General features: G+C 41.8%; 1 protein-coding gene across 4 annotated transcripts in view; it reads right to left on the reverse strand.

The window, feature by feature from the left end:
• Positions 1 to 15,024, reverse strand: part of TRABD2B (TraB domain containing 2B) — a 390,651-nt gene that overhangs the window by 23,164 nt on the left and 352,463 nt on the right. For all 4 annotated transcript variants that reach the window (XM_065553796.1, XM_065553795.1, XM_065553797.1 and 1 more), the window contains one exon: positions 5,112 to 5,381. In XM_065553796.1, the coding sequence (XP_065409868.1) occupies positions 5,112 to 5,381 (270 nt within the window). The remainder of the gene's footprint in view (positions 1 to 5,111; positions 5,382 to 15,024) is intronic.

Below are 15,024 nucleotides of genomic sequence, written 5' to 3' on the forward strand. Positions count from 1 at the left end.
GGGGACATTGCCACCAGAGAATTCCCTCAGTAAAGAGGTAATTTCCAGGTGGTGCAGTGTCAGGGTAGCAGCTTTATATTCCCATCGTGCAGTTCCTTAGTGTAGAGAGCCTGAAGGAGGCATGGACCGGAAAGGCAGGCATCGTAGGGCCCTGTGGGTCTAGCACCTGGAAGCTGGCATCTCCATGCTATAACCAGCTTGTGATCCACTGCCCATGACCCGCTGTGGACACAGACTAGGGGAAGTCCTGCCTCAAGGGCTCTGACAGACACCAGCCCCTGATTGGCTCCCCACCCTATATAAACCTACGGGGTATTCCAGGAAGTGTCTAGGCCTCAGTGTGGATTCCCTGTAGCTGCCACAACCATTCCTTGCTTCTGACCTCCTGGCTTTGGCCTCGGCTTGATTTGTACTGCACTTTGTGACTCACATCCTGAAATCTGACCCTTGGTATCGGCCCTGGCCTGGAACCTGACTATGCACTCCTCTGCTACTCCCTGCCTCAGGTTTGTCCCTGCTCTGACCCTTGTCCTGACTGCCTGTGTTGGGTTCCTGACAGGCCTGGCTCAAGCCTCTCTGTTCCTGGCTGCTGGAACAGCTCATTGGAGTCACAGGTAACTGGTCACAAGTTAGAGAAGTCCCTAGGCTACTCTCTAACTAATGCTGGGATCTAGACAGGGCTCCAGCCAATCTGACAACAGGGGAAACACAAACCATAGAGCCACCATTACCCCCTCTCCGTTTCCTGTGTTGAGCATAGATTGGCTGGAACAGAGAATGGAGCCCATAGTGTCCATCAGTAGCTATGCATCCCTTTAGCATTCACTACACCAAACAGAGAGACTGATGGACTATTTTAAACAAACAAAACCCCAATGACGGAAATGTCAAGCTCAAAGCCACCATATGGAAGAAAGTCATCTGACCACAATTTACCTGTTAGACTTCAAAAGTGTCTTGGTCTCCTAAAAAGAAAAGCAAGCTTCTCTTTAATGAAACTAAGTACTATATTTCAGCACTGTGTGTTGTGAAAAGGAAACAATTTGGATTCATTTACTGAAATTTACCTTTCAGATGCAGTTAAGCAGAATTAAAAGTTTGTACAAATTGACAGCATTCTGTTTTCCATCACAACATTGTCTTGAAGGAAAGGATAACAGACTAACTGGCTTAAATTCCAGCCCAACTGATAAGGTTCACTATATATAGGCATGATTAGGGTAGTTTATTGCACATTGTCACTCTTCATTCATCACTGGCTTAAAGTTTGTAGGCTGAAATAGCTGTCACTTCGAAAAGAAATGGATGTTTGTAATGTTACTGCATTCGTCTGGGGTTGAACATTCACCAACGGGCTATCAAGGAAATGCCATTCCCATTTACTGTGGGATTTTATTTCATTTTCAGCCAATGACAGACCTGCAGTTCCATGGCTACATTAGAATCACTTAGTCCTTTCCTTCTTCTCTGACCAAGTCTCCGCCCCGCTCCTTGAAATTTTCTACATTTGCTCCCTTTTTTCATTCTGCATGAAGCTGAAGCTTCTACTCATCTTCAATGCACTCCACAACTCCACCCCATTAACAGCTCTTGCTCAAGGCTCAGCGAGGCTGTTAATCATTGATTTGCCCCTCAGTCTCATTCTGTTCTACCCAGTCCTTCCTTCTCACCATCTCATTTGTCCCTTTCACTTCCTCCAGACTCTCTGCCTTCTTCCAAATGATCTCCGCTCCTGAAATAGTCCTCAATTCACCAACCTCCCCGCCTCTTTACCTGTAAGGAACTTCTAAAGACTTTCTATTCTATAAAGCACTCAAATGACAATGTCAACAACGATGGTGTATATATTCTCTATTGTCTTGTAGTATTTTTTGCTTATGGTTTTAGAGTCTAAACCCTTAAGGGCAAGGACCTGGTCTGTTTGTCACTCAAATGCCTATGGTATAGTGCCATGTACATTTATTTATTCTTTCAATTTATTGCCCCAAACATATAATCAGTAATTAACTATCTATATTAGAAGAGGAAACTAAGTTGACAGTGTCAACAGAAACAGTAAAACTCTCCCCATCCTACTGAAGCTGTGACCCTCTCAGTGCAGCCATGCCCCCGCCTCCCCGACACTCACCCCTGTGCCTCCTCCCCCAATCCCTGCTAAGGTAGCTGAACTGCTCAACATTTTTTCATCAAAAAATGTAGTTTTGTGGAAATCAAAATGTTTCATGCAAAGAAACAAATTTAAAACAAAATGAAGATTTCTGTAAATTTCTATTTACAATTTTCATTTCATTTTTGACAACCAACATTGCCATTAGAAAGGGAAATTTTAATTTTGTTAAAAGTTTTTTTTTTGTTTAAAAAATAATCAAAATTATCCATGACAAATTTTTGAATTAAATTGTTACATTTGAAATTTTTTTGGTTTAAATAAAATTGTATTTTTCAACCCCCACATATGAAATAGCTTGGCTTTGTAACAAATCTTGGCTTTGTCAGAGCAGCAGGGGTAGGTGAATTCCAGATCTAGAAACCTTCTACCAGAACACCCTGATGTTATACAAATCTAGAGAATATCAGTTTGTGTGTGACAGCTGGTCCCAGCTCTCAGGATAGAACAAAACGAGAGAGACAATCTCTAAAATAAATAATAATAATGTATGATGTTAAATGATGAATCATCTTTATTAGACTATTTCAGATGGTGGCTACAACCCAGAGCAGACTAGAAATACTGTATGAGTTAAGGCCTTAGTGGAACCATTAATTATGGATTTCCTGGCTTTTATAGGTTGAATTCAGACCTTTGATGTTCCTTTAACATTGTTCTCATTTGTTCATTTCCTTTGTTTCTGTATTGGAAGCTTAAAAAAACACCCTAAGATTTCCATGGACGTGTAGGAGATGGACTTTTAATCCACAGTCCATAAAAGCCCTGCAATTCATGGCTCATAAAGTCCTCTAATCCATGGTCAATAAAGCTTTGGAAAAGAGCATAGTGATTTCATAGTTCAGTGGGGTTCAAACAAGAACCTTTAATCTGGTTTAAATTTGCATGCATGCTCCCCCACTCACACATTTGGCTTTGAAACGCAACTGAAAATATTGACGTTTGAAGGCTTTGGATGGAAACCTACTGGGTTTTACATGGTTTTCACCTGAAATAAAAATGACACAGGTTCCCCCTCCCGCCCCAACTTATCCCAGCTTTGTACACTTTTTCCTCTTGCCAAGTTTCCAGTGTATAACTGAACCTGATAATAAGGACGCTAGGAAACAGCCATGAACTGGAAGAACATTCTTGGTATACTGGGCCAGAGCCCAAGATGGTGTAAAATCAGCATAGCTCAACTGTGGATCTAGCCCATTTAATTTATCTTCAGTTAAGGAGTTGGCCCCAGAATTATTCTATTGCACCCGTTCAGTTATAATAATAATCATACTGCAGACTCTAATAACTTACACAGTCTTGTGTTCTACTATGGCCAATGGGAATGGAACCATTTAAAAAATAACACCCTGTACAATGCACAGCGCTAGCCCCAACGTGCAGTTGATGCTGATGAAACGGAACTGCCAAAAGCAGAAAATGCAGCAGCTGTTTTGTAAATTTCAATACCACATCCATTTTATTGGGAAACCAAAGCTTCCCATGAGCCTCTGATTTTGGATTAACAGTTCGTAATTTTTTTTTTTTAAACGGAAGTTGCTTTAGAATTGTAACAGCACCAAAAAATAAAAATAATAATAATAAAAAAACATCTGAAAGCACTAAAGCAGATTTTTTCCCCCTTCTTCATTTTAGGTCTTTGGTCTCCCACCCAACTCCACATATGCCTCCTTAGAAACACTGCCGCAAAGCAAATGTCATGCAAAGTCTTGTTCATCATAGGCTCTGCGAGCCAGAAAACCGACATTTTACCATCTCCTCAGTCTTCATCGAATGGAAAGGAATAAAAGGTTTAGATTCAGATGAGATCCTGTAGGGGTAATAAAAGGCATCGTTGCAACACTAAACTGGGGAACCATCCTTTTCAAAACCATTTTTGGAAGCAATACTTGTTATAAATAACAAAAATGAACAGCCAATTCCATCCAGCTGTTTGAACTCATAGCTACAGAGCATAGCAGGTATCCTGCCCTTTAGCCTGAATTTATAGATAATTCAGGAAATGTGTCTAACACCCATGCTCCATCACATCTGAGCCTTTAACACACCCTTTTGTCCCACATGATGTTGAGCTGGGACAGGCGGTCCTATGGAATGCTGGGACACTGGAGGACTTGGTACCCTTCAAATGGAAAACAAAGAGGTTGCCCTCCTCTGGGATAACTCAGATCACAAAGGCCAGGACTGAGTGCATGAGAGCTGGGAACAAAGCAGCTCCATCTGTGGAACAAACTTCCAGATGAGACCAGGAGAATCCAGACTCTGACCATCTTTAAGAGACACTGCAAAACCACCCTCTTCCAAAGAGCCTTTCCACCACAGCACAGGTCACATTCAGAACAGTGACACCCTCACCTGTCCATACACCCACCCAAAATAGGAAATAAAACCTGTATCATCAGTAAATCAACCAATCACAACATAAAATAGTTTGAAAAAACCTACAAAATACACAAATAAAGAGAAATACCCCAAGCACAGTTTTCACCCCAACACAGGAGAAGTACTAGAGACTTCATGCTATTGCTATCAATTTTAGATGGAAGGCAGTCAGATATTACTGTGATGGGTACCAGTATATAACCCTAAGGTGGACAGCTATATTGATAGATAAGTAGCCAGTTCCAAATAATGTTTGTTTCATTTCCTTTGGTGTGTTAGCTGGCCTGTATAGACCTGTATTTTAAACCTCATCATGCCAACCTCTCTCTTTTCCTTTCCAGTTTTGATCCAATGTATCTATGCCAGCTTAGCCTTCATCCTAACTCCCATATTCCCCCTTCTATGCCTGAAATATATCATCACACATCCCAGCCCCCACTCCTTACCCCCAGAGTCCCCTCATGACTCATGGTTTGTTACATCAGCCAATCAGTGGGGGTCAACAGTCAAGTCTTGAGACAATGAGGAGGCAAAAGACGCTGGGGTAATAACAATGACTCACCCGTCCTCTATTCGAACCCACAGGTCATTGAACTGCCTTTGGCGATGGTGTTTGTGCTGCTTCTTATGCCATTTCTTCTGACGGCCAAACTCTTCCAGCTGGCTGATGCTATCTGGTAGCAGGAGGTGCGGTGGAAGGCTGTCCTCTTCATCTGACTGAAGAGGCATCGAAGAGGGAGAAGACACTGGTACATGCTCAAAAATACGGACAGCAGATGCAGCTGTTCCTGAGGACCCCCCTGAAGAAGGGCTTGTGTTCTTTGTCCTTGAGCTGCAAAACACATATAAATGTAATATGTGAATGGGTAACCATCCTAACAAAAGCGTGATAGAAAGAACTATACCAGCCACTGTGAAGGTACATGAGGAGGTGAAGGGCTTTTCCTACAGCAGGTTGAGAATTTTTTGATGAAACGTTTTTTCCCCTCAGAAAACACCAATTTGTCAAAACAGACACTTTCCATGGGAAAGTGTCAGTTTTGATACATTTTTCAACTTGAAGAATTTTTGGAAAGAAGTTTTGAAATCGTCTAAGCATTTTGTTTCAATATTTTTGAAAGGAAAAGATTTCTGGCTCAAAACATCTTTTTGGTGAAAAAACTTAAAGGCAATTAGAGTACAAAATTAAATTAAAAAGGTCAAAATCAAAACAAAAGATTTTTAAATGATCTAAATGAAATAGTTCAACTGACCTGAGAACTTCCCCCCCCCACCTCCCAAGTTTTCATTTTACAGAAAAAGTCAAGATTTTGACTTTTCATTCCTGTTTGGGACAGGAAAAAAACAGAAATAAAATTTTTTCAAGGGATGGGAAAACCTTTTTCCTCTCAGGTCTAGCTTTTACCTCTATTCAGTGGCCAGGCACAACTGTGGTATTTCCTATGCCTGATGATATAAGATACCTATAATAATAAGCTCTTCAATCTAGCAGAAAAAGGTATAGCGTGATCCAATGACTGGAAGTTGAAGCTAGACATAAGACCATAAGAACGGCCATACTGGGTCAGACCAAAGGTCCATCTAGCCCAGTATCCTGTCTTCCAACAGTGGCCAGTGCCAGGTGCCCCAGAGGGAATGAACAGAACAGGTCATCATCCATCAAGTTGCCCATTCCCAGCTTCTGGTAAACCAAGGCTAGGGACACCATTCCTGCCCATCCTGGCTAACAGCCATTGATGGACCTGTCCTCTATGAATTTATCTAGTTCTTTTTTGAGCCCTACATTCAGACTGGAAATAATATGCAAATTTTTAACAGTGAGAGTAATTAACCATTGGAACAACTTACCAAGAGCTATGATGGATTCTCCCTCACTGACAATTTTAAAATCAAGATTGGATGTTTTCCTAGAAGATATGCTCTAGGAATTATTTGGGGGAAGTTCTGTGGCCTGTGGTATTCAGGAGGTCAGACTAGATGATCACAATGGTCCCTTCTGGCCTGGGGATCTATGAATCTTTGAATAATATGACCTAAAGAGGGGAGGGAAGCAACTGGAGTATAACTCCACCTCTTCTTGCACCTTACACACTCCCCCCATGCACTGGTCCTCCTATTGAGGTAGTGAGATTTTGCATCACCTCCTACTGTGGTCTGTGGCTTATATGGCCCAAATGAGTTCTTACTGAGGGAAATCACATTATTGTTAACAAGCGGTTACCTTTGTTGAGGTCAAGCTGTATATAGGGTGGAAAGATATTTCCCTTCTTTCTTTCACTTTTAGAAGAAAACACATTTTGTAGCAAACAATCATTTTCTTGACTGTTACGGTAATTATATTTGGGCAGCCAAATTTGGGCTAGCAATGGGGGAACCTTATTATGTTTGAGCAAGGACTGTAAACTGGGATGTGGAAGACCCAGGTTCAAGTATTATTAATTATTATCATCCTCATTTTATGCATACAGCATAGAGAGGTTAGGTGACTTGCCCAAGAAGTCTATCCTAGTGCCAGGATTTGAACCCAGGTCAACTGAGTCCCTTCACCACCGCCATCTGAACTACTTCCACCTCTTGCATATGTACACTTTGGCTGGAACTGCTATGAGAAATGTGGGTTGTTGTTGTGTGTGTTTTTATTTTGTGTTTTGCTAGAGTTTCAATCATTCTTATTATTGTATTATACACATATAATGTGTATGTATTATGACAAAGTTCCTCCTCTATCTTGGTGGGTCCTGCGCTTATTGGCGGATTTTCTTGCCTCAGAGATTCACCAGGTGGGTTGGGGAACAGCCCAGAGACCTTCCCCTCTGGGAGAACCCACAGTCCAGGTCAATTGGGAGGTTTGGGGGGAACCCGGGCCCGCCCTCTACTCCATGTTCCAGCCCAGGGCCCTGTGGACTGCAGCTGTCTATAGTGCCTCCTGTAACAGCTGCATGACAGCTACAACTCCCTGGGCTACTTCCCCATGGCCTCCTCCAAACACCTTCCTTATTCTCACCACAGGACCTTCCTCCTGGTGTCTGATAACGCTTGTGCTCTTCAGTCCTCGAGCAGCACATCCTCTCACTCTCAGCTCCTTGCACCTCTTGCTCCCAGCTCCTCACACTCCCACCACAAACTGGGGTGAGCTCCTTTTTAAAACCCAGGTGCCCTGATTAGCCTGCCTTAATTGATTCTAGAAGCTTCTTCTTAATTGGCTCCAGGTGTCCTAATTAGCCTGCCTGCCTTAACTGGTTCTAGCAGGTTCCTGATTACTCTAGTGCAGCCCCTGCTCTGGTCACTCAGGGAACAGAAAACTACTCATCCAGTGACCAGTATATTTGCCCTCTACCAGACTCCTGTACCCCACTGGTCTGGGTCTGTCACGGTATACACAATACAATAGCCTCTCTCTCATGGGAATGCTAAGGTACCCAAAAAGAGGTACAAAAATAATACAAAACCAAAGGGAAACTTTTCCTAACTTAAAGAAAAGTTCACATTAGATTTGAGATTTGAGTGAAGGTTCAATTGGGGCGAGATCGAATCTTCACCTACTGCAAGAGTGGTCCAAAGGGGTACAGCTAGAAAAAAGTGGCACAAAATGCATAATCAATGTGGCCTGCAAAACTATTCGTATTACACTGAAGCTATGCCTTTTCTGACAGAAACAGTTAAAGCCCGGTTAAAAGTTTTGCCTCCTGAGTGAAACTAGTGAGTAACAAAAAATTCTTAACTTCACTGGTGACAATTTACAGAATGTGCTTCAAAGTGAAACCACATGTTTCATTATGGAACATTTTGTTCTAGTCCAAAAAAGATTCATATCTACTACTATTAGTAGCTAATTTGTTCTTAAATCTATTAAGACAGCACTCAGAACAGTCAAAGTCACTTTCCACTATCTCACATTGCCCCTAAAAGTTTTTCCAATGTCACTCATCTGGATCCTAACTGCTACTAGGCATTCATCGTTGCTCACAGAAGACTTATTAATAAAGGCACAGTAACTTTTTGTCATTCAACGGCAACCATAACAAGACTCTTCAAAGCTCAATAATGCTTCTACACCCAACCAAGGGGCTGCTCTCACTAAATTCTCTAGGTTTGTTTTGAATTCTAAAATTCTGATATTTCGTGTCATTTCAAGATTTCAATGAGCCAAATTCTGACACCTTTACTCGCACTGAGTAGCACTTTACTCCGTGGAGTAAAGTATTACTTAGTATAAGGGCATCAGAGCTTGTCCCAATGAGATTCTGCTGCATGACTCATGTTGAGAACATTAGTAACAATATTTTGCACTTCTGTGGGGTCTTTCATTGAAGAATCTCAAAGCTCTTCAAAAATATTTATTAAGTTCCCCAAACTCATAGAAGGTTGTAAGAGATAGATAGGGATCCCTCTACTCGTTGTTAAAGCAAAGCTACCCCCAGAAGGGTAGGAGGTAACGTGTCTAACAACATTTCAAATACAAAATGGCAGAACTACTAAATATGGTATGTAACCCACCGCTTAAACCAGCCTCTGTACTGGATGACGGGAGAACAGCTAATATAACTCCAATTTTTAAAAAAAGATTCCAGAGGTGATCCTGGCAATTACAGGACGCTAAGCCTAAATTCATTATCAGGCAAACTGGTTTAAACTATAGTAAAGAACAGAATTATCAGACACATAGATGAACACAATATGTTGGGGAAGAGTCAACACAGCTTTTGTAAAGGAAAATCATGCCTCACTAATCTATAAGAATTCTTTGAGGATGTCAATAAGCATGTGGACAAGGGTGATCCAGTTGATTCAGTGTACTTGGACTTTCGGACAGCCTTCATCAAACTCCCTCGTCAAAGGCTCTTAAGCAAAGTAAGCAGTCATGGGATAAGAGGGAAGTTCCTCTCATGGATCAGTAACTGGTTAAAAGATAGGAAACCAAGGGGAGGAAAAAATGGTCAGTCTTCACAATGGAGAAAGGTAAATAGTGGTATCCCCCAAGGATCTGTACTGGGAGTGACCACTGCTGTTTAACATATTCATAAATGATCTGGAAAAAGGGGTGAACAGGAAGCTGACAAAGTTCACAAGAGATACAAAATTGCTCCAAAGCAGACTGAGAAGAGTTACAAAGTTGCTCCAATAAAAGATATGACCGCACCAACCTTTTCTCTCTAATGGGCTATGGATCAGTCCCTAAATCCTCAATGTGCCACTTTGAGTATTTATGCTCATCTTACTGTGATAGTAACAGGGATAAAATAACAACATACCAGTGTGTCTATATAGTCACCAAGCATAGTAAGCACAGTTATATTAAGAAAATGCCACAGAGATACGTGTGATGCAAAGGGCTAGACAGAGAAGTTGGACTCAAGCAGGGTGAAGGCAGGATGCCAAGAAGTGATGCAAATGTACCCAATGAGGTCTGAGGTTGTCAGATACAGTGGTGAGGGTACGAGCCTAAGATTAGAGAGACCTGGATTCAGTTTCCTGCTGCACCACAGACTTCCTGTGGGATCGTAGTCTCTCTTGTGCCTCAGGTCCCCATCTGTGAAATGGGGATAATAACACTGCTCTACCTCCCAGGGCTGTTGTGAGGATGAGTACATTAAATGTTGTGAGGAGCCATGCAACTAAGCACCTAGGAGAGAGAGCATATGCATATACATTAAAACTGAGCTTTGCCCCATTGCTGAGTTAAATGACATTTTTGTGGAACTTTTCTATTGATGGTTATTTCCACATCTCCCAAAATACTTCCAGTATTCTGAACAATCTGCAAAAAGGTCACCACAATAATCTCTTAATGTGACACCTGGCCAGTACACACCAAACAAACTACCATATAGGCTCATTTCTATAAGAAGAAGATTTGGAAGTGCAGCTCATGCATGGGGAAATTCTCTGGCCTGTGTTATGCAGGAGGTCAAACTAGATGATCACAATGGTCCCTTTTCACCTTGGAATCTATGAATGGTTTCTTGAAGGTGCACTGAGACATCAGAAGCCTGCATTTCTAGATTTTGTCACCTTTTCCCTTATGTCAAGAGCTCATAATGTTCTGAATTCCTAGATGATTGGAGCTGGTAGAGAGGAAACTTTGTAGGCTGAAATTCTGGAAACCCTTTTCAGAGAGTTGGATGACCTATCCCTGTTAAAATTAATGGGGCAACCAAATCCCTTTGGTAGCTTTGAAACTCAATCGTAATTCCTTCCACCACTGTTACACAACCCATGGGTTGTAAACTCGATATTTTGGAACATTCTTCAGCGAGAGGATAAATAAATAGTGGCGCAATTACAAAATTTTGTAACCTAAAGAGGGTCATAAACCTAACCACTCTCATTTTTAGTGTCTGGTGTATTGGGACCAGCTGAGTTGTGAGAGCTGTATATTACATTTGGTTGATATTTGTTCCATTACTTTTGTATCAATAATCATCTCACAAAGACCTAGTAGATCAGTGTCTGCTTTGCACAGTTAGATCTGTGACATATGCCCCTTCAAATACCACTGGAAAATGGCCCCCAGGAATGACAATGCTAGAAAATAAAATACTGTGAATCTGAGGTGGAAATATATCTCTAGGAAAAATGGCCATAAACTCAATTATTTGTCATGGCTCTCACTTAGAAATGGAAATATAATCAGGAGACCATTCAAAAAAAAATCCCTAAAAATTGGACACAACAACAATAACAAAAAGCTAGTTCAGCGAGTTTTAATAGCATAAGAGTGAACATATTTTGAAATTGATTTAATAAATTCTAGAGATCATGTTTTTCCCCCAAAATCTGGTTATTATCCCAAACATATTTAACCAGAAATGTAAACAAAAAGTATAGTCTAACAGAATATGAAAAATTAATCCTACTATATTATATGAACATTTGTAAGCTATTTTGTCAAACCATGGTAACCCTCATGTCAATCAATGAGAGTTTTCCTGCTGATTTCAATAGGCTTTGGCGCTACATGAAGGGTTTGTACATTTCTTTATTTTCTGATTTTATAAACAATTTATTTTTAAAAAGAACTGGGCTGCATTTAGATTACAAGTGGAGTGAGTCTGCCATTAGATTCACCGTCTGTTGGACTGGTTCTTTTCCTATTATTCTGGTTTCTCTCCGTTCTTAGCTTCGTTCACTAGCATTAGCGGAGCCATGTCTGTAGTAGGTAACCCCACTTGTAGATTTTTTTTTTTCTTTCTTTCGTCATTATTAACCAGGCAATTTGTCAAGGTTATTTTTAGAGACAGGGACAAAAACAAGGATAAGTTTTGATTTTCTGAGACCGTGAGGTATTTTCCCTAAGAACCGTCAGAAAATTCCACACCTACACACAAACGCTCCACACATGTCTCATGGGATTTCCATGAGAATCTTGATACACCTCCAGGTTTGAAGGGCTCACCTTTCCCAAACCTGCCTCTCCCTGTGGGATGATCTGCAGGAAATTCTGAAAATTGAAACTCATGGATCTTCTTGGACCATGGATGAGTTTTCCACACCAAGAGCATGACCTGACCTTACACAATGATTCTGTAACCCAAGGCCTGAGGAATCATGAAATCAAGGTGACAGAAGGTGGAAGCCTATGATTACATTCTCTTTGAAGTTTAGCTCCTAGGATATGAGAAACATTGATTCTTCTGGGAAGAATTAGTTTTTTTAGTTCTGTAAAACTCTTGGTCCAGACAAAGACCGAGGTCCCAGTGCCACATTTTGCTCCTGGTAGCTTTACTGCTCTCAATTTTGTACAAGGGTTGATCAAAAATTGCCATGCTGATGTTTCAGGTTGAGATTAATCTGCTTCATTGCTGTGCTGCCGCAGTTCTTGCTCCTATTCTCTGGGCTCTTTGCCTTTGAGTTTTAAATCATCATCAGGCCGTACTAAACACCTAGTGCAGCTGTAGACAGAAAAGTGGGTCTGTAAAAGTAACATCCTGGCGTTCCATATATAACCTCTCTCAATCGTTCCAGATCTAATTTGTTTGCTTTGCTTCTTTTCTAACTGCTGGTGCTACAAACTCAACCCGAGGCCTGAAAATCCAGTTAGGTTCTTTCTGCCTGCCACATTGCCACCACTGGAAAAGATTCTGCTGTTAGAAATTAGATGACAGGTGTGTTGAGGAAACATCAGGGCGGAGTAGACTACCACTCACTTTCCCAGTGTTGCTTTGGATTCCTCAGGGTTAACAGTAATAGAAACCACAGGTGAAATCCTAGCCCTATTAAAGACAATGGCAAAACCTCAATTGATTTCAATGGAGCCAGGTTTTTTGTCCTGGTTTTGCGCGTAAGTGAGAAAATATGACTCAGAGACGCAGACAGCAAAATTCACTCCAGCCTATGTCAGTGCCATTGCAATTAATTTATGAAAGGAAGCAGGTATGTTCAGCACTTTTACACATTGTTCTGGACATAAACACACTTTAAGCTTCAACACAACCAAAACCCAAGACCGGTTTTCCCTTATTTTACTGAAGTATTTATATTCCCTAAGATGCACAGAGAACCTTTTAAAACACAGCTTGCCAATTTGCTATATGCATCTCTTCTTTTTAGTTTGGGTGAAGGAAACTCCTGACTTGCAAAGCTGCCATATTCTCCCTTGTCCTTCCAAGTCTAGTGATTTTCCTCTCAGTTTCTTTATTTTATAGATTAACCGACAAGATGAAAGATTTCATTTCCTCAATAGAGAAGCTGTGGTAAAAGCAAGGAATGTGTGATGTGGCAGCTTCGTCTCTGTGCCATCATTCAATTGCTATGCACAGTGTGCAGCCAAATTCTAGCTAATATCATTTTATTGTATCTGGATTCTCATAAATTCCAGTTGGGGAGTGTTTGTCAAGTCAAGAATTCTTTGCTCACTTACACATGTCCTTCATCTTCTGCCCGCATGCCACAGAGGCATCGGGATTTTCCCAATTTTTCCTCCTGCTGTGCTCTGGGTTCACCATAAAGATTCTGCGATTAAAAATTAGCTGACAACTGTGTTAAAGTAGCAGCAGGCCAAGTAGATGGGCACAAGAATGTCAAATCAAAACATTCTGAGATTGTTGGATTCCCGCCCCCCGCCACTTTGGCAAAACCAACATGAACTTGTGAAATGCTCAAATTGCATTTTTTGCTGAAAAAAGTTTTGGTCACAAAATTTTCCCCCGCCGCTAGTTGTGGTGTAAATGAGAATAAGGCCTACACAGTATTTAGTGATTTCTTAGGACTTCTGTGCTCCTAGGCCTGAATTCTCACATAAGGCCCCTGTACACTGCTCTGGAAGTTGTTATTGAAATACACACCCCTCTTAAGGCCCTCTTACACTGCCAGGGCTGCATACTCCGTGAGTGACTCCGGGGATGGAGCACCCATGGAAAAAAAATAGTGGGTGCTCAGCACCCACCAGCCACCCGCCGATCAGCTGCTTGGCAGGCCCAGCCAATCAGCTGTTCAGCGGGATCCACCTATCAGCTGTTTGGTGGCAGGCAGGAGGTGCTGGGGGGTAAGGGTGGGGCATGGGCAGGAAGAGGTGGAGCAAGGGTGGGGCCCTGGGGGAAGAGGCGGAGAGGGGGGTCTTGGGTCAGAGTGAGGGGGAAGCACCCATCCTGAAAAAGGAAGGTCGGCGCCTGTGCAGGGCTGTGGCCTTAGTGCAAATGAGGATCTGGCTCCTAGTATAATTTTGAAGTTTAGTGGAGACTGTACATGTCAGATACTACTGCCTCAGGATATCAGCTCTGTGTGATGTAGGTGTTGGAGCCACATGGTTGTCCTGCTTTTCCAATGTCCTGCTACCACCCCCGAAACCTTGCTGAGAACAAGAGGCCATACCAGAGCATGCAAAGGGGGTGCGGAACCCCATCTCAGGCTCTCCAAATCCTACCCCCAGCATCCAGGCAGGACAAGCATACCACTTCGATTGTTACAGATGTCCTGGAGTTTTCCACCTGCGACACTTTGACAGAAAACACAAGTTTCCACAACATCGAGATTTTCTGCCGGAAAATTTCAACTTTGCCAAATTGTTTTGATTTTCTGTGGGGGAAACCAAAATGAAATATTTCTCAAATTTGACCTGAATTGAAATATTTTGGTTTCTTGAACTGACCTGAAATGTTTGGTTTCAAGTCAGTTCAACATTAAACTGCATCTCCCTGTAGTGTCGTATTGCCTCATGGGAGTTGTAGTTCAAAGGTCTCATGCCCCCATTCTCTTCTATGGGCTGGGCTCCCTGGCTAGAAAACATTGACGATGCAAGGAAGTTTCTCTGAGTGGTGTGATGGATCATGGTAGTCACATGACTGCATGTGCATCATGGGAGATATAATCCGGCCAGGGAGCCCAGTCCATAGTGCCAAACTACAGCTCCCATAAGGCAATGCACCACCACAGGGAGAAACAGTTCAAAGTTGAGCTGACAAACTGAAGTATTTCATAATTTCTGAAATTTTTTCAGAACATTTTATTTCATGAACAATGCTGATATTCCAGGTTTT

The sequence above is a fragment of the Chrysemys picta genome, chromosome 8 (genome assembly GCF_011386835.1).
Source record: "Chrysemys picta bellii isolate R12L10 chromosome 8, ASM1138683v2, whole genome shotgun sequence".
In the NCBI taxonomy this organism is placed as follows: domain Eukaryota; kingdom Metazoa; phylum Chordata; order Testudines; family Emydidae; genus Chrysemys; species Chrysemys picta.